This window comes from Peromyscus californicus, unplaced genomic scaffold, assembly GCF_007827085.1.
Source record: "Peromyscus californicus insignis strain IS unplaced genomic scaffold, ASM782708v3 Scaffold_7__1_contigs__length_154581171, whole genome shotgun sequence".
Taxonomy (NCBI): Eukaryota; Metazoa; Chordata; class Mammalia; order Rodentia; family Cricetidae; genus Peromyscus; species Peromyscus californicus.
Genome location: NW_026294595.1, coordinates 30,124,577 through 30,149,666, shown reverse-complemented (window position 1 = coordinate 30,149,666; position 25,090 = coordinate 30,124,577). Strand labels below are relative to the sequence as shown.

The following is a 25,090-nucleotide window of genomic DNA, read 5'->3' as shown; positions in this document are numbered from 1 at the left end:
TCAACAGAATGCGTACAAGTCTGATCTCCAGTGGATGAGAGGCATTGGCTGGGTGCCCATTGGCTCTCTGGATGTGGAAAAATGCAAACGGGCCACAGAAATCCTGAGTGACAAGATCTACCGTCAGCCCCCAGACAAGTTCAAGTTCACCAGTGTGACTGATTCTCTGGAGCAAGTGCTGGCCAAGAATAATGCCATCACTATGAACAAGGTGAGCGGTTAGAGTTCAGAGAAGCCACATAGGGTTGCTGAAGCTGAATCCAAAAAACAGAAACATGATTGAGAGAAGAGTTTTACACACTAAGACATTTATATCTATCTTTCATTATCTTCCTATTTCTCTAATCTATTATCTATCTAATATGTTATTCATATTTTATTATTTACTTCAGTTATTATTTCTTGTTTTTGATAAAATGGCATCTTTTATGGAAAATAATCATTGCATAAAATACTTATTCTTACTTTCCTTTTAATTTGTGTTTTCAGATTACCAAAAGGCATTTATAAGTATATTTTCCAATATGAACCAAATAGTTAGAGACATGTATATAATATGTTATTTTTATAAAATGCCATAGCCTTACCTTCTTTTTTTATAAGTTTTCTATGGTCTTGAAACTCCTATTGATTAGACATTGATGTGTTTCCTGATGAATGTGTATCTCCTTTGACAGCGTTTGTACACAGAAGCCTGGGACAAAGACAAGACCCAGATCCACATAATGCCTGATACACCCGAAATCATGTTGGCAAGAATGAATAAAGTCAACTACAGCGAGGTAGGAGTAGTTACCAACTCTTAGACATCTGTACTGTTTTTCACTTCAAACGACCATTCCATGGTGGCGTAGTGCTAAATGGCAGCTTCATAAAGAATCACGTTTTCTCAATTCATGAGAAAAGCAACTTTTGCATTTCTCAATCACTGTTATAAAGGTTAAACTTTAAGATGAGTTACCATTTAGGGCAATGCAATTTTTGTATTAATTGCAGAAATTAATGATTTCAGCAACAATCATAAGATGAAGTACAACATTTTATTTTATTCAACTTTTCTTCCTTTTTTAAGCATTTTATTTCATGTGTATGGACGTTTTGTCTGCACGGATGTCAGGGCACCATGTGCCCACAGAGGCCGAAGAGGGTGTTAGATCCCCTGGAACTGTGTTATAGAGAGCTATTGCTGGGAATTGAACCCAGACCTTTGGGAGAGCAGTCAGTGTTCTCAACTTCTGAGCCATCTCTCTAGCCCCCCTTTTATTAACTTTTGAAGTGAGGAAATTAAAAACAGAATGTACACGTGTGTCCCCTGAGTGCAGGTGCTAAGCATCATAAACGTATTTCCGATATCTAATATATTGCTCTTAAGTTATGGTGTAGTGACAAAACTTATGATTTCTAAAGTCTAAGAGTAAAGCCAAGGTCTAAAATCCCAGAACCATCAAACAATACATAGAGAGACTATGAAGGGAACCCCGCCAGGATTATACAGGAATGACCCATTTCTTTTCTTGTCTGGTGAGCATGGGGCCATATGTCCCCATTTTAGAACCCGTGTCTTAGGTAGAGAGAGAGGTCAGCCTCCTCTCCAGGAGAGACACCCCCACTCACAGGATTGAGGCACCTTTGCTTAAGAATTCCCAGTGACAAGGAACTTATTTCGTAAGTCAGTCTCCTGGAAATTTCCATTAAAAAGTATTCCTCTTGTATTTCTCTCTGAAAACCCACAAAGTCCTCAGAAGCTGGCAGTACCAATCTGCACAGTGTCCTTCCCTGCCAGCTCCAGCTCAGGTTCTCTTTGCAATCTTTACATCTCCACATTCCTGGGCATCCCTTGAGCTGGTCAAATGTGACTCAGTGCCAAACAAAATACTGTTAGTGAGTGATGATCAGGGCCAACCCCCCCGAACTTGTGGTTGTCATCTTTCTGACCTGTGCCCCACATCCCTGTACCTTGCTGGAGCACACTAGCTGCTAAGTCAATGCTGGTGTGTGTGACTTTGAACTCGCTTATACTCTGAGACCTCTCACATGGGCTAACGTTAAGCTAGGTTTCCCCTGGCTGCATTGTGCATTGGTAATTTAAATCTAGCTCAAGATTGACACTCATCCCTATGTAATTTCTTCCTGTTAGATTGAGGCTATGGGTTTAAGATCTTTGTGAGTCTACGATTCTGACAGAGGCACATTTCCTTTCCCTCTGAGCTTTGTGCCTCCAGCAAGTCAAATGCCATTTCTCCAACAGGACTGATCAATAGAATACTAACCAAGTCTGCCCAACAAAAGACTTCAGGCAGAATTTAGAGGTTTAAAGTCATGTTATTTGGGGAAGGTAGGCTCTAGCTGTGGTTCCTGTATAACCAGCACTTAACTGCCACCCAAACTAAAAATATCAAGTCCTTCAGCTGCCCTGGAATGTTTGAATCTGTCTTGCTGGAAACTTCCAGACACCATAGTAGGACAATGTTGCTGGTCAACCATGGGCCAGGAAGAACTCCCCTGCTTGAGTGTCTAAGCCACCCAGTCTCCTTTCTCAGCATTTTCTCTATCCAGTCACTTCGATTCTTTTCTGTTTTCATCTTATTTAAGATGGGACAACACAGTGTAGAATTTATCATGCCATTCACCCTTGTAAGATTTTTCTTGGTTTCTATCGAAGTAAGGAACAAAGTCTACCCCACCCCTACTGGTACTAGAGGTTGAACTCAGATCCTCAGGTGTGCTGGCCAGCACCTTACTGTGGAGTCGTAGCCCTGGCCCAAATGCTCCATTCCTTTCTTAGCTGCAGGCATTATGCTCCAACTCCAGAATCTTTCCAGTCCACGTCTGGCATTCCTCCCTGGTAGCTCAGCCCACTCCTTCACAGGACCTCGCTTCCCCGATGACCAGCTTAGTCTGCGGGAACCTCGTTTATCATGGAAGGTGTAACCCACAGGCAGCCCTGTGCGGAAACTTCCTTCATTCTTAGGTCACAGTAAATGACTGCTTCCTGGAACCCTGTCGTCTCTCTGGTTGAACTCTGTGGTTCAATTGTCTCGTGTGGTTTGGCTTCTCAGCAGCTGGCCCTCTAAATCACCAGGCTCTCATGACTTCTCCCAGAAACCCAAAGACTGAGGGAGTCCTCGTCTTCATCCTTGGTTGTCAAGTACCCAGTATAGTCACAGGCAAGAAGTCAGGCCACATAGACAGTTCATCTACATGTCTCTGCAGGCTTTAGCTTAATTTCTCTGGAAACATTTTACATATATACTCACTTATTTAATTCATTGTAAAAATTTAGAATAATCAGTTGTAATAATCTTCATAGGTAATTTTCTTTGTTGCAAAAGAAAAAGGCTTGGAACTCAGAAATCGCATTCTAATAGGTACTATATGGAGAATTTTATGAATTATTTAAACCCTCTATTAGTTTTTTCAGATATGAACATCAACATCTAACCAATTTCTTTCTTTTTGGGTGGTGGCCCACATTTAGAGTCTGTATAAACTCGCCAATGAAGAAGCAAAGAAGAAAGGCTATGACTTACGAAGTGATGCCATCCCCATTGTGGCAGCCAAGGCCTCCAGAGACATCGCCAGTGACGTGAGTTAACAGTTCTCTTCCCGTTCCATGAGCAGTGTGGGGTGGCATTTTCACTGGGTTCTACAAAGTACTTTCCATAGGCTGTGTATGGTGGTGTGTGCTTGTAAGCTCAGCACTTAAGAGGCTGAGGTAAAAGGACTGCCTTGTGTTTGAGGCCAGCCACTCCACTCCACTATGTAGTGATTAGTAGGCTAGCCAGAGCTTTATAGCAATATGTCTTAGTTGGAGTTTCTATTGCTGTGATGAAACACCATGAAGAAAAAGCAAGTTGGGGAGGAAAGGATTTATTTGGCTCACACTTCCTTATTGCTGTTCATCATCAGAGGAAGTCAGGACAGGAACTCAAACAGGGCAGGAATCTGGAGGAAGGAACCGATGCAGAGGCCATGAAGGAACAGTACTTACTTGTAGTGGGAATGAAAGGCATGATTACAGACGCTCCATGCGACAGTACACTCTTCGGAGGTAGCAGATGCCTGGTTGGCCTGACACATTCCACTTACTGACGTGTTCTTCATGGCTTACTCAGCCTGCTTTCTTATAGAACCCAGGACCACCAGCCCAGGGATGGTACTACCTACAACGGGCTGGGCTTTCCCACGTCAGTCACTGAGAAAATGCCCTCCAGATAGGCATTTTCTCAATTCAGGTTCCCTCCTTTCTGGTAACTCTAGCTTGTATCGAGTTGACATAAAACTATCCAGGACACAGTGTATGTCTCAAAAAAATAGACAAAAAAAAATAATCTCCTTCGTATGAAAATTTTCAGAAACCTTGCTTTGGAGGGAATGGGAAACTTGGTATTTGTGAAAAGGGTTTGTGTTCTCAGAAGAAAAAAAAAAACACTTCCTGAGGACATAGCCGGCAAGAATGCTAGAGAAGAGCTGCAGGCTCAGAGATGTTTATGGAAGAACAACCAATAGGTTCACATGCCTGCAGTCTATTGAAGATCCGGGAATAGCTTTGTGTGGTGTTTTAATGAATAGTATTTAAAACTACATGTGACTCTTGCTGTCACAACTCACCCTGGTCAGATTATGAAGAGAAAGCATTTATCAGTACCAGATGGAGGTTCGAACCCAGGCTCGTACCTTACTCTCTCCTGGCTCTGTAGGGTAGTACCCGCTATCCTTGCCCCATCCCATGTAAAGCCATCCTGCTTACCTGGTGCCTCCCCAGTCCTTGAGGAATGGATACCTGCTGTAAATACCCAAGCTCACTGTTAACAAATATGGTAATAGACTGTATGTTATACTAGAATATTATTGGCTCACTTTATTTTTTGTATATCAGCCCCCTCTCTGCCTCAGCAAAAGAATCTGTGCCAACAGTTATAAATAATTAAATAATAAATTTTAAGAAAAATAAGAAGAGCTTTCTATGCATTATCTTCGTATTTTACTCAAATGGTGCATGCTGTCATTATCTCCATATTATTCAAACAGCTTTCTGGGAATCAGTATTAATAGATGGTGAAGTTTAAACTAGACAAACTCGTTCCTTCCCACTATGCCACGCCCCTTCCCATTGATTCATCTACACTTTCTAACTCAGTTGTCTTTAAAATTGGAAACATGTACTGGGGATGACTGGCTTAGGTTCCACACTGAAGTCATTGAACTTGTAATAACGATAATAATAATAATAATAATAATAATAATAATAATAATAATAATAAAAACACTATTGATCTATGTGAAAATAGAACACAATGGCCTAGCTAAGAACACTTTTAACCAGATGGATTGCTACGGCAACTTTACCAATATAATCAGTCTTTATGATGATGATAGAAATTTGCCACTGACACTGACTGTGTGGCTCAGGTGTGGAATACCTTCCTTGTTGCACAAGCCAGCCACTTTAAGCTACTTTACAGCTTATTAAACACACAGTGCTCCCAAGTGCATTCCTTTCGTGCCATACTTTCAGTGTGTAAGATCCAATTCTTCAGGTTCCCCCTATTCAAATGGCCTCATTCTGACTCTTCTGAGTGGCCTTCCCCAGTGTGTGTGTGTGCTTCCTGCCTTCAGGACTGTGTCTTAGTGCCAGGCCAGAGGTGACTTGAGGTAACCTATGCATGGTGTATGAAATCTATCTACTTTACCATAAGGGTAAAGGCCAGGGTGTTCGCTGAAGTTGGTGCTCATCAGCAAAAGTCAGTTAAACTATGATGATTTTTGTACCAAAGTGTCTACAATATAAGCCTGATTTGTGAATTTTCACTTCAGTACAAATACAAAGATGGCTACCGCAAGCAGCTGGGCCACCACATTGGAGCTCGGAACATCGAAGATGACCCCAAAATGGTGTGGTCCATGCACGTGGCCAAGATCCAGAGTGACAGGGAGTACAAGAAGGACTTTGAGAAGTGGAAGACCAAGTACAGCAGCCCGGTGGACATGCTGGGGGTGGTGTTGGCCAAGAAGTGCCAGACCTTGGTCAGCGACGTGGACTACAGGAACTACCTGCACCAGTGGACATGCCTGCCTGACCAGAATGACGTCATCCATGCTCGACAGGCCTACGACCTCCAGAGTGATGTGAGTGTGGTATCTGTAAAAGAGTCTCCAAGTTATACAAAAAGGTTAACCCTTATACACAACCCATGACCTATTCAAGCCAAGATGTATTGGTTGGTAAATGAAAACTTTATTAGGGAACACTATTTCCTAGCTGGACTTGATTTTATAAAGACAAAACTGTAATTAAGCAATGTTGTGATTCAATGGTCTACAAAAGGAAAATATTTTCTTATATTCTTTAGGAAGTTAACTGTTTTTGAAAAGGCAAGTTTTTATTTTAAAAAATTTCTCTGGAAGACTGGAGATGTAATTCAGTGGTAGAGTGCTTGTCTAGTGTGCATAAGGCCTGGATCTAATCCCAGCACCACACACACACACACACACACACACACACACACACACACACACACACACACACTACTCTAGAATTTGCTTTTGTTTTCCTTGGTGGCTCTAGTCACTAGATTGCTAATGACAGCGCAGCACTCATGCTGTCCTCAGAGAATGATGAAGCTGCTGTGTTCGCAAGCTCTTGGACAGTTTTGCTGACATTTGCCCCATTTCTGTGGGGTGTCAGATGCTGACAACTAAGCCAAGCATCTATTGGCAGTGGATGCACTCTCTCAGATCTGGGTGTGAGGAGCACATTTCCAACCCTGGGTGCTTGCTAAACATTTGAGGCAATTGCAAAGCATATGAGAGAGCTTTGGAGAATGAGATAAATCCACAATAATTACACATTAATGACTGTTCCGCAGAGCTGGATAGCCACCTGCAAGGCTCCCATATCTGCTCTGTGCTTTGTGGGTTTGTGAAGAGTTGGTGGTCACATACAGTAGCAACACTGATAGACTGCCAGCCATTGTTTGCCAAGTGACTGTTCTGGACTGCCTTCCCCGCACCGTGGTTGGTCTCGATGCTGCAGGAGACGTTCACTGCAGATACAGCAAGTCCTGTTCTAGCCAGCCTTGCTGTGGCTCCTCAGTCATGATAAGCAGTCAGCACGGGGCAGTGCCAGGAGGCTTTGTCTATGAGATTCACATTTATTTTTCCATTCAGTTCCCGAGGCTGCTGAAATTCTCCCGGATAGATGACCAGGGGTCCAGTAACATTGTTGGGAAATACTTATGAGATATATAGGAATCTTTAACAGGAAAAAAAATGGCTTAAAATGAACTAAAAACATATGGCAAGATGGATGCCTCTGGAAACAAGCCGGAGCCTCCCACTCTGAGAACATGGTGGGAAAGTGACTGAGATCCTAGCCCAACTTGTCGTCCCCAGTCTTGGGCAGCATGATAACTGTCCACATTCTGGGGGCATCAAGGGTTCCTCATTATGGTATGTCCCTTGTCAATTTAAGTCACTCTTTTTTTAAGAAGATAATTTGAAATATAAGAAAAAAGGCACTGAAGGCAACAATCTAGTTCAATCCAGCCCCCCACCCCTGCACATGTAGTCTCCCACCCACATTGTTCCATGTGCCAACTTTCATTAAAATGTATATTAATAACATTTCTGCATATTGTCAGTATCCTTAGAAGGTAAACGTCTTGATAGCTGCAGAATGTTTCATGAGGCTAAGGCCACGTATGGATTTACTGGTGGCTTGTTGTGGGCCACCCATGATTCCTCTCACTCTGGGTTTGCATTCTGTCCCGTGTACATTATTTATAAAAGTCATTACCATGACTGACAGACATTAGTTAGGATCATTCCTTTCCTAACAGTTCAAATATTTGGCCTATTTTTACTGAGAATAAGAACACATTTCTGGGTCATTTTGAACATGGTTGTTCTTGCCGTCTGCCTACATTAGGCTTGCTTTCTATGAAAACAATAGAATCTCACTTTCTTATGGATGTCATTGGCATCTTTACAATAAATGAACTTTATGTTGCACTTTGCCCTGGATGAAGACTTCTGCCTTCCTTGCCTCTTCCCAGAATGTGTACAAGGCAGATCTCCAGTGGATGAGGGGCATTGGTTGGGTCCCCATCGGGTCTCTGGATGTGGTCAAGTGCAAGAGAGCCGCAGAGATCCTGAGTGACAACATCTACCGCCAGCCTCCAGACAAGTTCAAGTTCACCAGTGTGACCGATTCTCTGGAGCAGGTGCTGGCCAAGAGCAATGCCCTCACCATGAACAAGGTGAGCCCAGCCACCTCAGACTTCACACCTTTACACTTAAATGACTAGTGGATTCAACGCTCCCCTTAAGGGACAAAGTCACATTTAACTTTTAAATTGTTCTTGAAATCTAGTAAGTCTCATTGTTTCCAGGTTTAGTCTTGGTAGCAAGCAGTAACCCAAACCTCTAGTAGAATGGTTCTCAAGCTTCCTAATGCTGCGACCCTTAATACAGTTCCTCATATTGTGGTGACCCCCAAGCATAAAATTATTTTGTTGCTACTTCATAACTGTAATTTTGCTACTCTTATGAATCATAATGTAATCTGATATGCAGGATATCTGATATGTGACCCCTGTGAAAGGGTCATTTGATCTTCAAAGGGGTCACAACCCACAGATTGAGAACCACTGCTCTAGCACAATGCCTTGTATCAAATGTAGCTTATTTTTCCTAAACAATAATCCTGTCTTAATTTGACTTTTTGGAGTGCCTATCTTAAACGGTTTTCTTTCAACATCTGACCTTATTTTTATAGCGATTATACACAGAGGCCTGGGACAAAGACAAGACTCAAATCCATGTAATGCCTGATACACCGGAGATCGTGCTGGCACGGCAGAACAGAATCAACTACAGTGAGGTAGGCAGCAGCAGTATAGGCTGCTGGGAGGTGTGGACACTCGACAGTGTGGCCCTTTCGTGTGAACATTGGCCCATCCCCTTTTGTTTCGGGGTTGAATACTATTCATGAGATTCTACAGGCAAAGTGAACACACAACGGTTTCTTACACGTTGAAGTTATTCCTAAAGTGAACAAATAGACCAAGGAGTATTTTTTGGTACTTGTAAGCGGTCAGTTTGCCATATAAAACACTGGCTTATTATTAACATCAATAAATAATATTTATTTACCTGGAATTCAAGTTCAACTGATGTGCTACATTTTAATTGGCAGCATCTCATAGTCCTAGCAAGGAGCCTTTACTAATGCACACCTCTTCCCCACATTGGTCTTGAATTAAAACTGAGACATGAAACAAAGGAGCAGAAACTGTAGTCAAAATACCACTTTTTTAAAAATCTGCTAAAATTCGGTTAAACAACACAGTGTATGTGAGAGAGCTAAGTGAGCCTGCTAACTGAACGGCAGAGTGAGTTCTCTGGCCAGGTACAGGCTGGGCCAGAGCAGGCGGTCTGCCCACACTGGGCTTCAGAGATGATGCCCTTTTGAGAGACTAGGAGACTCGTTACCCACAGAGGAGAGCTGGGCTGTACCTGCCGGAGATCCATCCTCAGTAGCCAAATACATCACTGCACCATCCAGGGCAGAGAGGGGAGCAAGATGCAGAAAGGTCAGAAAAGGAAACTAAAGGCAAAGGAACTGAGGATCTGTTACAGAAGTGCACTCCACCAACAATGCCGAGTGCTGGTTCAGTCCCAGGAAAGTGCAGTTTTATAGACGTGTTTTACTAATATATAACCAAAATCTAGTCTTCAAGTTGAGATTACAGTCAACTATATTCTAAGTTCTTTCTTAATTTTTTATTTGTTTTTAAATGCTATAAGATATTACCTGTTGCAAAAGGTAAAGTAGTGGAGTTAAGTAGTGGAGAAATGAATAAAAGTGCATGTCATATAATAAGTAAATTGAGTAATATTGAGCATATTGCTCTCCCCATTCCTTTTTTACTTAGCAGCATACATAGGTTATATTTTATCTAATTACTAAATTATATGAGTCTATGTCAATAGTTTTATCATTAATCTATAAGTGATATTTAAATCTATAATGATAAGATATCTAATAGATTATTATATCGATTTTAATATCCATTGCTGTGTCTAATCCATTTCTGACACTAAATAGTTTTTTGGTTTTGGGGGCATTTTGCTGTTGCTTTTCAAGACAGGTTTTTTTTCTGTATAGCCTTGACTGTCCTGGAACTCGCTCTGTAGACCAGGTAAACTCAGAGATCCACCTACCTCTGCCTCCTGAGTGCTGAGATTAAAGGTGTGCACCACCATGCCCAGCTAAGTGCTTTTTTGAAGACTAGGACAGAATTCACTTGTTTTCCCCCCATCACCAGGTCATATCCAGTTACAGCCTTTACAAATCACGTGGTGGAAGTCACTTGATACTCTAAATTGTTGCTGTTAACCTTTTTCTCTTTCTGCAGAGTCTGTATAAACTCGCCAACGAAGAAGCAAAGAAGAAAGGCTATGACCTGCGTGTCGATGCCATCCCCATTGTGGCAGCCAAGGCCTCCAGAGACATCGCCAGTGACGTGAGTAGTGACACACAGATATTTATGTGGATAGACGGGCTGGGGAGGCAGGCTTAGTAACACAGTGACAAGATGCATTTGAAGTGTAAGTTAGGACACATCTATTGACTTATTTTAAACCACACAAACATTTCTTATTTGAAAAAAACTCATTTTTAATTCCAAAAGGTTAATACCCAGGCACCATTGGTTTAAAATTGAATCATAATCTACAGTATTTCAGGTCTATAATTATGGAAAATTCATCTTTATATTTGATCATGTAGCTTTCGTAGACATAAGAATACTAGAAGATAACTTGATTGTATTATTGTCCAACAGATAAAGACCTGGTATGTGACAGGAAACTCTACTTTTCCCCAAACTTGTTCTGTATTATTGCCAACACTTCCTTTGAAAATTACCTGAAGTGCACCCTTCACATTTAGGGAAAATAAAAAGACACAGAGGAACAAAACCAAGAATGATGAGTGTAAATACTCCTGGTCTTTCTGATGAAGGTCCTTGGTAGAATATAGACTATAGTAGATCTGCATTAGAGTTTCAGTGACCCTGGTACCAGAGAACACAATGGTTGCTGCTCCCACCACCACCAAAATATTAACCTGCTCATATACAAGTCACCTTCTCACTTGTGGAAGTCTCACCTGAGCCACATTTGGCACAGGACAAGCAGCATGGAGGTCCAATCCTGCCCATTCCAGGGAGTCAAGAGACTCAGTGAAAGTCACCAGAGCCAGACTTTGAATGGCAGTGTGGGGGTTGTAGGAGAAGAAATTGCATCTACCAACTGAAGAATAATATTCTTGGAATCACACATAAAATTTCTAGTTACTGGTTTTACTGGCCAAAACATGATGAGAAATTTCTGATTCATCTTTTGAAAAATATTACTGCCTTTAAGACTTGATGTATGCAAGAAATAGGATAATTTAGCGTGGCCTGTTTTCCCACCAGAGTGTTGCTGGGCATTTAAACCACAGTTCAGAATACAGATAGGGAAATAACTAGGTAACTTTATTTCTCAGCAAGAACTGAAAAACAGCAGGATTTTAAACTAATTAAACTCTTAACTCATTAACTTTTTGAAAAAAAATAACCATTTTCATTTCAGTACAAATACAAAGATGGCTACCGTAAGCAGCTGGGCCACCACATTGGAGCTCGGAACATCGAAGATGACCCCAAAATGGTGTGGTCCATGCATGTGGCCAAGATCCAGAGTGACAGGGAGTACAAGAAGGACTTTGAGAAGTGGAAGACCAAGTACAGCAGCCCCGTGGACATGCTGGGGGTGGTGCTGGCCAAGAAGTGCCAGACCTTGGTCAGCGACGTGGACTACAGGAACTACCTGCACCAGTGGACATGCCTGCCTGACCAGAATGACGTCATCCATGCTCGACAGGCCTACGACCTCCAGAGCGATGTGAGTGCTGAGATCTATGGGAGTCCCACTCATGGTAGTAATTCATAATAACATTTACGTTTAAGATTAGCTAGAACCCTCAGAGAGCTGATGCATCTTACTTCGACTGCTCATTTTTTCAGATGCCTTTTACTTATTTTTTAAAGGAGAACATGATGCTACAAGATAAAATACAATCTTGCCTTCATGTTTTTAAAGACATATACAAAGCTTCATTTCCCAAAGTTTCTAGTCCTTGTTCTTCGTTTTTTTGAGACCAGGTGTCATAACAAGTTCAGTAGCACTTGCTTTTGGGTTGGGTCTCACTTGAACATTTGTAATCTTTTAGTGGATAAGTGGAAATGACTGGGCTCCCATTGGGTCTCTGGGTGTGACCAAGTGTAAGATCAACACAAGAGATTCTTGGTGATAACATCTGCCCTTCTCCTCTTCCCAGAATGTGTACAAGGCAGATCTCCAGTGGATGAGGGGCATTGGCTGGGTCCCCATCGGATCTCTGGATGTGGTCAAGTGCAAGAGAGCCGCAGAGATCCTGAGTGACAACATCTACCGCCAGCCTCCAAACAAGTTCAAGTTCACCAGTATAACTGATTCTCTAGAGCAGGTGCTGGCCAAGAGCAACGCCCTCAACATGAACAAGGTGAGGGCTCAGTCTAAGGAGAAACAAAGCAGGAGTATGGATCATTTAGAACAAATAGCTGTGGTCTGTAAGTTAGTCTTTTTTATTTTATCCAGTTAAATTCTTACCCAAAGTAGAGTGGTTTAGTTGAGCTCTATGTACCCTTATATAAGAATTTCAAATACAGTCGGGAGTTTCTGCTTCGCTGTCTCTTTGTGAAACGGTCAGTGTTGCAAATAGGATTCTTTGGGGCTTGAGAGATGGTTCAGAGGTTAAGAGTGCCTGCTGCCCTTGCCCAGGAACCAAGTCAGTGCCTAGCAGCCATGGAGGGCAGCTAACCATTGTCTGTAAGTACAGCTTCAAGGGATCTGACCTCTCTGGCTTCTGTGGGCACTTGCACTCATGTGCACATACCCACACACAGACCCACATGCATGCACATGATTAAAAGTTAAAAAATATTAAGATCGAATGGCTGTTGGGCTCAACATATTTTAAGTCTATTAGAGTAGTATATTGTTGGTATTGAATCTTCTTTAAACTTATGAGAAGAGTTTTAGTATAGTCAGAGTAAACATGTGGGTATATAAATATGCTGGGGAAACACTTGATTTTGAAATTTTAATTGGGTTTTGAGTGGCCTGGTAATGTGTGTGTGTTTGCTTCTCTGTATATTTTTCTCATGTTACTGTATGTGTATATTTAGCTATAGTAGATACCCTGTAGAAATCAAAGGGATTGAGAGGAGTGTAAAGCAAATCCACAGCACAGCAGGCAAAGAGGCGGCTTTTCAATTTGCTCATGGTCTCTCCACTAAAGGGCCTGTTTAAAACATGGTTTTTCTGATTCTTCTATTGTTTTCTCTTCACAGCGCTTGTACACAGAAGCCTGGGACAAAGACAAGACCCAAATCCACATTATGCCTGATACACCCGAGATTATGTTGGCTAGACAAAATAAAATAAACTACAGTGAGGTAAGGCCGTCGGCTCTTTATTTCCTTCATCTGTTCACACTGAGTTTTGCTAATGTAGGAACATCAGACTTCTGTTCATCACGGTCATGATGTAGTCCACTATACTTAGTTTTGTTTTTTTATACTCACTATCTTACTTTGAATTTAGATATAATTGTATCAAAAATAATTAGATAGAAAGACAAACACAAAACTAACAGCCCTTACAATCAATCAATAACAAGTAAGCAATAATTTCAATTAAAAGTAGTTATTGCTGGAGCTAGAAAAGTGAGTCAGTGGGTGAAGTACTTGCTGTGGGGACATTTTGACCTGGTTCAGATCCCATCAAATCATGTGATGCCAGATGTGCTAGTGAGCATCTTAACTCCAGAACTAATGAAAGGTGGGGTAGAGACAGAATTCCCGAAAATCCCCAGGCCAGCCAGCCAGGCACACACGGGAGAGGCTTTGTCAAACAGGATAGAAAGTGAAAACTGACGCTCAAGGTTGTCCTCTGGCCCCACAAGTGCACTGTGGCACGTGTGTGCCTGGACACACGCACATGTGCACACGTATGCACACGCACATGCACAGGGGGAGGGGGTAAGGAGAGGGAGATACACACACACAAGGATCCACAGGAATTGTGTTGTCCATCAAATTAGAACTTGTTTTGAAGTGTATTCTTCATGTTTGTTTTCCTCAGTTACACCATCCTTAAAATCTCTATCTAGAAACTTCTGTGGTGACAAAATGAGGTAAAATCTATACCATGGGTAGGATGGGAACTGATGTAATAGTGGGTTAATAAATTTTAATTTCCTTCTTTTACCCTCAAGTCACCATGAAAATTAATATAAGAGGGCCCAAAGAGGGATGCGTGGATTTCCCTGAGAAGGGGAAATAGAAGAAAATTAAATGTATTTAATATATTCAAAATAACAAAGTTTATAAATATGATCCAAATGAGAGTGGTTTTTTTTTAATTCATCCTTTTCAAAATTGCCTAAGGGTAATGAAACTAATTTCTTTTGTCATTGAAGTTTATTAGATACATTAGAATCTAAGGGAAAAACAATTATCTCTGCAGCACAGAATTACTACTACATAAGTAGTTTCTTACTCAGTGTTCTTGTCCAAGTGGAGGACAGTCTCCTGCCTTGGTTCAGCCGCATTAGAGGCAATCCTGCCCTAGCTCATCCACATTAGGGCAGGCTCGTGCTCCGTCTCAGCCACATTACGGGGGCTCCTGCCCCGGCTCAGCTATGTTAGGGTGGGCTCCTGCCCTGGCTCAGCCATGTTACAGGTGCTCCTGACCCAGCTCAGCCACATTAGGGAGGGTTTCTCTGCTGAGCTTGGCCTCGCTGAGCCTAAGGCAGATGCAGCTAACTTCTGTCCCAGGTTATACCTGAGGAGAAATGAAGTAGATTTCCTTTTAGACTAGTAAGACTATATTGGGATATTTTTTAATTCTAAAATTTCCAACTTGGTTTACTTTCTTTAAAATGCCAAGACTAATTTGCCAACCTCTGTTTTCTGAGGATGAAGTTTAAGAATGGCCCTCTTAAATGACTTTGAAAGCCATTACCAAGTGCCTTCATCCCACAGTTCACACGAGTGTCCATGAAACGAACACCTCAGCCTTTTCTCTTGTATGTACATCCATCTATTCCAGTCCCCTTGCGTATGTGACTTCCCAAAACAAGCTTTAAAACACAACCTTGGAGATAATGAAAAGTGCTATCTGCCTCAAAACACCATGCCTCTTTCAAAGGTTGGAAAAATTAAAGAAATCTGACCTGAGGCGAGGAGATGGTTTTAGAACATTTTCCCCACTTGTACACGAGGACATAGTTAAACATTTGTCCTGTAGTGGAAAGACATAATAAATGGATTATATGATTTTACAGTTATAAAAGAAATATTCTAGGGCTGTGGAGGTGACTGAGCAGTTAAGAGAACTCCTGGCTCTTCCAGAGGACCCAGGTCCCAGTACTCCACATAGATTAGCTTTCAGCCACCTATAACTCTAGCTCCAGGGGATCAGGTGCCCTCTTCTGCCGTCCTCTAGAGCCCACACACACTTGGCATATGTTCACACAGACACATAGACATACCCATAAATAAAAATGAAATAAATCTTCTGTAAAATAACATTTGGGAGTGAAGTTTGTGGTGTCTATAATTTTCTCTTAACTGGTTGAATAATTTAAAATAAATTTAAAAGGCTATAGAGCACTGCATTTGGTTTCATCTCTATCATTAAAGTGGTCTTTATTGATAGAGAAATACATGTAGCAAATAAAAAAAGAAATGTATACAGCACAAAAAGAAGAGTGCAGGAGAGAACACAAACGTGCTGGAAAGCTGGGTGTTCACTGATGTGGACTTCGTCTTGAAATTTTCCGTAGGTTTCCAAAGAGGAAAATGCCCATTCTGAAGCGTCACAACATCTACAAAAATATTTGCCCAAGTGTGATTCCATAAAGGCCTTACTTTTTAAAAGCAAAGGGCACCCCTGTGTCACTAGCGAGGCACCGTAGATCGGAGGGTATTCAAGCAAAACTGTGCAGACAGACCACTTAATCGTTAGTGCCCATCAGAATCTTTTCCTCTCAAAGCTCAGCGAGCCTCTCTAAGTAACACATCGCATTAAGAGATCTAGTAACTTTTTACAATTAAAATTTGTTCATTAAAGTAAATATTTTGCCAAGCATGGTGCACATACCATTCAACTTTTCTCAGCACCGAGGAACATGAGGCCAGAGGACTGTAAGTTCCAGGCTAGCCTGGGCTGCACAGTGAGACACTGTCATGAAGTAAGATAGAGTGTTGGTTTTGATTTGTTGATGAGCAGGATTAACAATGATTATAAAGTACACTATTTTAGAAGGACACAAAATTGGTCAAAATTTTTGTGAACAAAGAAATATTTAAGAAGTCTTTTGTCACAAAAATTGAACAGTGATGATGTTTTCTCAGTTCAAAGAAAAAAAAAGAATCATCTTTTTTGACTCATAAGTCTTTGGTATCTGCTATCCCTGTATCTGCTGAAAATTTTCCAGCAGTTGAGACCAGTTACTAATGAACAATTAACTATGAACAGATTTTAGATGCATTCGCCCAGTCTTATTACAGCATACTTCTGATTATGAACACATGCTTATAGTGATTTATTATATATTATTATACAGTGATGCTGGCTGCCAGGTAAAATTATTCCTATTTCAAATCTGGAGTTATAGCATACTTCTTGGCTGTTTTATGAAAGGAGTAGGTGCTTACTGGCTTAAACACAACCAAGAACTGCTGACTTAGTGTCTAAAACCTATAAGGATTTGTACAAGAAGGTGTGATGTTATGATTTACTGAATGCAAAATTTCCATTAACTTAATAGCTTGGAAAAATTCTTTTTTGTTGTTGTCGTTATGTTGTTTTACTTTGGTTAAGACTGCATAGTTCTACATCCAAGGGTTGTCTTCTTTTGGCAAAAAAAAAAAAAATTGTGCTTTTTCAAGCGGATGTGAGTTCTACAACTAGAAGTGTCTTCCTTCTTTCCCCAGAGCCTCTATCGCCAGGCCATGGAAGAAGCTAAGAAGGAAGGCTACGACTTGAGAAGTGATGCCATCCCCATCGTGGCTGCCAAGGCTTCCCGAGACATTGCTAGTGATGTAAGTGCTGACTCTGTAACCGGTCAGGCCAGCCACTGGCACAGGGGATCACATTTCTGTATTTGTGTAATTTTGTAGAACTTCTCGTTGGTCATCATGCACCTCACCACCCCGCACTGAGTAGAGATGGGACGGTGGGTAACCCACTCATGGTCCCCCACCCACCCCGCTCACAGTCTACACTGCACTGTGCTGCGTTGACCTTGCTTTTGAGTGGACTTGGTTGAGCTGCTCATGGAATCTCATGATACACTCGGGACAATGACGCCAAAAATGGAATAGGCGTGTCCGAGGTTGCCCACACAGGAAGGGAGGTGGAGGACAGCCGAAGGCTGAGGGTCCCTTTGTTCTGAGGTTTATAAAGTCATGATTTCTGTACTCTAAAAATGAAGTTTCCCGGACATGTTTAAAGTTATCAAAAGTAGAAGCAGTGTCCATCTTCATGGCTTTTGAACCTTTCCAGTTATGGTCAGAAAATGTGGAACTGACTGCAGTAGCTGATTTGTAAGTGTGTGATTAAATAGTACTCCTCTTTCCCCATTGTCAGGTAAAATGTCTCCATAACTTTCTCATTTCATGAAACCAAAACTCCACACCTACTAAATAACACAAACTGTCATTTTCAAAACTGTGCCTCCTGGCTTATATGTACGCTCCTATAGGCTATATGTAGTTTGAGTAACATATGTGCTATATTTCTCTGCCTTTCCAAGGAGAAGAAGCCTGGGTGCCATGTAGGCACACATCCTGGGGTGGTCTCTACCAGGGTAGAGACTGGTAGGACTTCTGGGGCACTGGATTGGCTTGTGGCTACGATTGGACAGCCTCTTTCAGTGTTCACTTTTGGCCAGTTTTTGCCAGCACGGTTCTATGGGATTTACAGAAGGAACAGTGAGGTTCTTCTTGCCCCAAGGCATCGCGCATCTTGCTGGAAGAACCCCCTTGTCTTCTGATTTCACAGAGGGCACCCTCACCGGAGCAGTAAGCAGTGGTTCTCTCCATCTCCTCCTCCTTCCTTATGCTCTGGGTTGTCTCTTTCAGTACAAATATAAAGAAGCCTACCGAAAGCAGTTGGGTCACCACATTGGTGCCCGAGCGATACACGATGATCCCAAGATGATGTGGTCCCTCCACATTGCCAAAGTGCAGAGTGACCGTGAATATAAGAAAGAATTTGAGAAATACAAGACAAGATACAGCAGCCCAGTGGACATGCTTGGTATTGTTTTGGCCAAGAAATGTCAGACTTTGGTCAGTGATGTGGACTACAAACACCCCCTGCACGAATGGACGTGCCTGCCAGACCAGAATGATGTCATACAGGCTCGGAAAGCATATGACCTCCAGAGTGACGTAAGTATTCCTGATATAGAATAAAAACAGATAAGAGGAAAATCTGTGAGATTCTGATTAGTGTCAAGGGCCTGGAATCTATATGCCCCTAGAAGTATGCAATAAATGTCTGAAAGGATTTCTCATTGGAAATCAACCCCCCAAAAGTTATGGGTAAAAAGGAAATAAATACTATCAACATTATATAAGATTTAGTTTCCTGGTAATTCAGGCTTCTTCTGTCTGAATGGGCTAAAGCTTAGGCCTCCAAATAGCATTGCTGACCCAGCCACTGTGGCTCACACCTGTAATCCCAGAACCTTGGAAGTGGAGGCAGGAAGATTGGGAGTTCAAAGCCAGCCTTAGCTATAAGACCCTATCAAGGAAGGAAGGAAGGAAGGAAGGAAGGAAGGAAGGAAGGAAGGAAGGAAGGAAGGAAGGAAGGAAAAGAAAAAAAAGAAATGAAGTATTACTGGTGACTTCGTGGCCAACAAAGTGAGAGAGAATCCATGTTGGCAGAGGCTAATGGAGAGTGGGAATAAAAGGGTATTGTTTTACAGTACTTTAATAACTGTTTATACTTTAAATTTACAGGGAAAATATGAAGACCTCCTTGCTTTTTCAAAATAAGTTATCTTATATTAGAGGTTAGCTCATCCTCTCAAGAATATACTGGATAAATACCTAATATCTTTATATTCGCACATTTCCTTTACTTACTTCATATTTGGGCATTTTTAGAGATGGAAATTAAGGCCAGGGTTTTGTGATTGCCATACTTTGTGCCATTGGTCTGCTCACGTGGTTTAATTTGAAATGATTAGAACACATTTTCCAAGGCTTAAGGAGCACTGGTCCTCTGTGAAAGATCTTGTAAAAATCTTAAGGACAGGATAATGTCCTTTTTTAAAAAGCTCAAGAAAAAAATCTTTAGAGGATTCAAGGGTTAGTCAGTGATGGGGGTCTGAGTATGCTGGCAGCTTTGACTGCTCAGCAGGAATTCTATTCCTTTTTTCATTAATTAATTTCTAAAGGTTTTTGGACATGTGTATATTATATAGTGAGGGTATTTCTTCATACACCCGCCTGCCTTCAGTATTCCTGTTTCTTGAGTGTGATATGTTTTGGCATGAATCAAAAAAGAACAATTAATGCAGCTTTCTTACCTGTTGGTCTTCAGAATCTGTACAAGGCAGACCTTGAATGGATGAAAGGCATTGGCTGGGTTCCCATTGGTTCCTTGGAAGTTGTTAAAGCCAAGAGGGCCACAGAGATACTAAGCGATAATATCTACCGCCAGCGTCCAGACACATTGAAATTTACCAGCATAACTGACTCGCTGGAGCAGGTGCTGGCAAAGAATAACGCGATAAACATGAACAAGGTGAGTCTTCCCTCTCGGCTAGAAAGCCTCGCGAGTTACCACAGGGCAAGGCGAAGACTGTGACGTGCTGTTATGTCCCAAAGATTACGCTAAGGCTTCTCAGACCTTCTAAAATGACTTGAATTGGCATATGAAATATGTTTTGGTAGCTCTCCCCCACATCTCTCTCACCCCCTTGCCCACAGCCCCTTTTCTATTATTCCTCACCCAGTCTCTTCTGCTTTTGTGGACTGTGCGTTGCTTTTTCTTCCCCTCAACTCCTCCAGATTCTTTAGCGTTTTCTTGACTTTCTTTCTAGTTTTTGAAGACTTTACCTACATTTACACTCGTTGACATTCTCTATTACATTTTACTTATTTATTTACTTACCTATGTTATGTGTGTGTTTGTATATACACATGTGTGCCGTAGCATGCATGTGGAGGTTAGATGACATGTGTGTTTGTGTATACACATGTGTGCCATAGCATGCATGGGGAGGTTAGATGACATGTGTGTTTGTGTATGCACATGTGTGCCATAGCATGCGTGTGGAGGTTAGACGACATGTGTGTTTGTATATATACATGTGTGCCATAGCATGTGTGTGGAGGTTAGATGACGTGTGTTTGTGTATACACATGTGTGCTGTAGCATGCGTATGGAGGTTAGATGACATGTGTGTTTGTGTATACACGTGTGTGCTGTAGCATGCATGTGGAGGTTAGATGACATGTGTGTTTGTATATATACATGTGTGCCATAGCATGTGTGTGGAGGTTAGATGACATGTGTGTTTGTGTATACACATGTGTGCTGTAGCATGCGTGTGGAGGTTAGATGACATGTGTGTTTGTGTATACACATGTGTGCTGTAGCATGCGTGTGGAGGTTAGATGACAGCCTGTGGAACTCAATTATCTCCTTTACCATGTGGGTCCCTGGAACCGGGTTGTCAGGCTTGGTGGCAAGCACCCTTACCCACTAAGCCGTCTTGCCAGCTCTCTCTCTCTCTCTCTCTCTCTCTCTCTCTCTCTCTCTCTCTCTCTCTCTCTCTCTCACACACACACACACACACACACACACAGTACAAACTAGGGTCCCCATATTATAACAAGTGCTTTTGCTTTCTGAGTTTAGATTCCCTGTCTTAATATAAATGTTTTTCAATTGAGATACATTCATTACTTGGTGATACATCACAGTACTAAACTCTTGTTAAAAGTAATATGAAAAAGAGGAGTGGGGTTGAGAGGGGTGTTTTAGGGGAGCCCAGAAGAAGTTGGAGGAGAAGATTTGATCAAGATACATTGTATGCTGTGTTAGTCAGGGTTACTATTGCGGTGATGAAACACCGTGACCAAAGCAACTCGGGGAGGAAAGGGTTTATTTGGCTTACACTTGCACATCACAGTCCATCACTGAAGGAAGTCAGGACAGGAACTCAAACAGGGCAGGAACCTGGAGGCAGGAGTGGATACAGAGGCCATGGAGGGGTGCTGCTTACTGGCTTGCTCCTCATGGCTTGCTCTGCCTTTCTTATAGAACCCAGGACCACCAGCCCAGGGATGGCACCACCCACAATGGACTGGGCCCTCCCCCACCAATCACTAATTGAGAAAATGCCCTACAGGATTGCCTATAGCCTGATCTGATGGAAGCATATTATCAATTGAAGTTCCCTTCTATCAGAAGGCTCTATCTAGCCTGTGTCAAGTTTGGCATAAAACTAGCCAGCACATGTACACTTACAACATTTTCAAAGAATAAATTTGAAATATTACTTAAAATGCATACATTCTACATATAAAGCCTGGCATGATGGTCCACACTTGCAATCCCAGTACTTGGGAGGTAGAGACAGGAGGATCCAGAGTTCAAGGTTATATGTGAAGATTTTGAAGCTAAACTGAGCTGTAGGAAACCCTGTCAAAAGAAAGAAACAGCAAATATCATGAGACAATAATTCCTTCTCAGACAGATTTTTGAATACCACAACCCAACTATGCTTTGCAGAACTGTTGAATTCTTTAATAAAGTATTTATTTATAAAAATTTTTAGTAAGGAATGTAGCCTTAATAAATTTAGTTCTACTTTGTATCAAAGAAATGACGGTTTCTGTGGACACCACAACAACTGTCTCCTTTTTTTTAATAGCGCTTGTACACTGAAGCCTGGGACAATGACAAGAAAACCATCCACGTCATGCCCGACACACCGGAAATCATGCTGGCCAAACTCAACAGGATAAACTACAGTGAGGTGAGTGTCCAGAGAGGCAAAATGAGGGATCATACTGTTTCCCTTAGTTAAATGCTTTGGCTAACTGATTACCTGCCCTATAACTGACATTGTTGGCAAAAGAAACAGTCACCCTTGATTTAACCTTGGGCTGTGTTGTGGGTCCACAAGGAAGGCCAGGCTTTGGTTACCAGTCAGGAAGTGGAGTGCTTGTAGGGCAATGTCCTGAGAGCGCCACTCCTCTAGAACCTTCCCTTGGGTCAGCCATGGGTACAAGGTCTCTGTAGTCAGCTGCCACAAGTGCAGTCCTGCATCTACGGATTTACACCCAGCTTCAAGACACTCGAGAACACCGGACCCATTCTGAAAGTGAACATAGATTTCTATTGTCGTTGTTCCCTGAATCATATAGCATGTAACTATTTACATATTTATGTTATAGTATGTATCATAAGTAACCTGGAGACGATTTATAGCGTATCTAGGATGGTCAGGCAAAGTCAGTCATGTTTGTAAATCCCGCACTCAGAAGAAAGGCTGAGGCAGGAGGCTCATGAGGTTGAGCATGTTCTGGGTCCAGACCCACCTGAGCTTGTTCAAGACTTGAAAAGGGAGATACATACAGAAGGATGCGTATAAGCTACTGAACCCCATTCACATAAGGGACGTGAATGTCAAAGGACTTGGTATGGGGAGACAGTTCTTAGAACAAAGTCTTCTAAGACCCTGATCTAAAGCTGAGTTCCTCTGCTCTCTCGCTCTCTCTGATTTTCATTTGATATTACTGCAGATGTTCATCTGTTTGTCTCTGTCTGTACAAATATTTTCATAATGGCCATGATTCCAAATCAATCATGGGCTACTGTAGTAGTCCATATGCACTGGGCTTTTCATAAAATCAAATATATTCTATTTTAAAACACTTTCCTTACTCTTTATCCTTCCATATCAAGATAACATTTTTTAAGATTCTGAGGCACTAGTAAGTGTTGGATTTTGATATGCACTCATTTGAGAAAATAAATTTTTTGCAACCACATGTTGATGCACCCCCAAACTGTTTTCAGATTTGTCAGTCAGGAAAACCTGATGTTTCAAACATATGCATGAGCATCTGTGGCCTGTGAAACGTAATTACCTTTGAAGCCACCAGAATATTTAAGGGATTCATTTTAATTGAAATGAGGACAAAAAGAAATTAGCAGAGATCAGCTTCATTTCTTCTGAAGGGAGTGGTGACTAAGGACTCTTTCCACAGAAACTCTACAAAGTGGCGCTGGAGGAGGCCAGGAAGCAAGGCTATGACCTGCGCCTGGATGCCATTCCCATCCGAGCAGCCAAGGCTTCCAGAGAGATTGCTAGTGATGTAAGTTGATGTTTGTTTCTGAAGAAGCGTTTCTTTCGTAAAAATGTTGTCACGTGGGAGCTTGCAGGGCGTTTCTCTCCAGAACTTGCTTGCACTTCCAAGTTTCACCCTCCTCTAGGGACTCCCCTCCTACACAGAGCTAAAGTGTGAAGGGCAGGAAGGAACTGACCCCTGCCCGTTAATGCTTATCCGTCAGGTAAAGACCATCTGTTTCTTTAAAACAGCAATTTTTTGTTTGGGTTTTTGCTTGTTTGTTTTGTATTTATTTATTTTTACATCCCAACCACAGTTTCCCCTCTTCTCCTCTCAGTCCCTCCCACCACTGCCCCCCACATCCACTTTTCCTTTTCTCTTCAAAAAAGGGCAGGCCTCCCATGGATATCAACCAGCCATGGTTTATCAAGTTGAGGTGATTCTAGGCACCTCCTCTCCTACTAAGGCAATCTGATAAGAGGAAAGGGTCCCAGGGGCAGACAACAGAGTCAGAGACAGCCCCTGCTCCCACTGTTAGGAGTCCCACAAGAAGACCAAACTACACAGCTGTCACATATATGCAGAGGGCCTCGGTCAGTCCTGTGCAGGTTCCCTGGTTGCTGGTTCAGTCTCTAAAGCAGTAATTGTTTTTAAAGACCTGCTGATTTGTTTCATTTTGTTTTCTGGTACTGGGCATGGAACCTAGGTGATGGCTCTGTCACCAAGCTGTGTCCCAGTCTGTATTTTATTTTTGAACCTCAGAAATCGGGCAGTAGTTAATCCAGGTATTTATGAAATTCCAATGACTGACACTACAGGTAACTCTACCAATGTGGGTATGATCTTTTCCTTGCTGTTTCCATTTATTTACTGTGGCATGGAAGAAGGCTGGATGGAGGCCATGGCTGGGTGGTGGGCATGGTTTAGAGTTTTTTCATCCTTTCTAACTCTCTCTGAACTTCTCTTGTAAGACGTCCCTATTGGGAATCGATAGACTATGAAGCAAGTGGGACTTCTCAGCATTCATCCCCCTTCTTCTCTCCTTTTCTATGAATAAGAAACATCTTCAGAGAGTGTCTGTGTTCTCTGCACCCAGCCACCTCCTTGAAACACAAGCTCTTCCCCTGTCCCAGTCCCAGACCTTGAGCTGACCCTTCCTTCAGTTATCACAGTATTCTCAGCTGCTAAGCTGGGAATACCCACTCTCTGATTCTCATGGTAAAGTGGGCCATGATACGTTGTTTTTGAACTTTAAAAGTCGATAGATTCTAAATCTCAAGGAATGATTCTCGTGGCAAAATATTGGTAATATTGACGGGCTAATAAAGAGAATAGTTCCATGACACATAAACTCTACCAAAATGTAATACATGTCCTTGACCAAGGAATTCATTCTAAGGTCTAACAACAAGAGAGATATTCTAAAATATTTTTAGTGTTAATGGTTTAAAAAACACTATATGTTTGCTTGCTAAGGAATTCAGTGTATACTTGGTAGTGTAGTTTAGAGAAGGCAGGATGCAAAATACAGGGAGCCCTGCAGTCTAGGCTCAGCCCTGCTACAAACATGGACTGTGGCCATCAGGGTCCTGCTTTATAAATGGGGTAGG

The 25,090-nt window shown here is 41.9% G+C and overlaps 1 protein-coding gene across 1 annotated transcript in view; it reads left to right on the top strand.

Annotated features, from left to right (window-relative positions):
• Nucleotides 1-25,090, top strand: part of Neb (nebulin) — a 176,356-nt gene that overhangs the window by 56,156 nt on the left and 95,110 nt on the right. Inside the window, 15 exon segments of the mRNA XM_052722611.1 lie at nucleotides 8-211; nucleotides 678-782; nucleotides 3,479-3,586; nucleotides 5,818-6,129; nucleotides 8,058-8,261; nucleotides 8,780-8,884; nucleotides 10,422-10,529; nucleotides 11,644-11,955; nucleotides 12,392-12,595; nucleotides 13,446-13,550; nucleotides 17,097-17,204; nucleotides 18,246-18,557; nucleotides 19,717-19,920; nucleotides 22,058-22,162; nucleotides 23,400-23,507. Coding sequence (XP_052578571.1) covers nucleotides 8-211; nucleotides 678-782; nucleotides 3,479-3,586; nucleotides 5,818-6,129; nucleotides 8,058-8,261; nucleotides 8,780-8,884; nucleotides 10,422-10,529; nucleotides 11,644-11,955; nucleotides 12,392-12,595; nucleotides 13,446-13,550; nucleotides 17,097-17,204; nucleotides 18,246-18,557; nucleotides 19,717-19,920; nucleotides 22,058-22,162; nucleotides 23,400-23,507 — 2,604 coding nt within the window.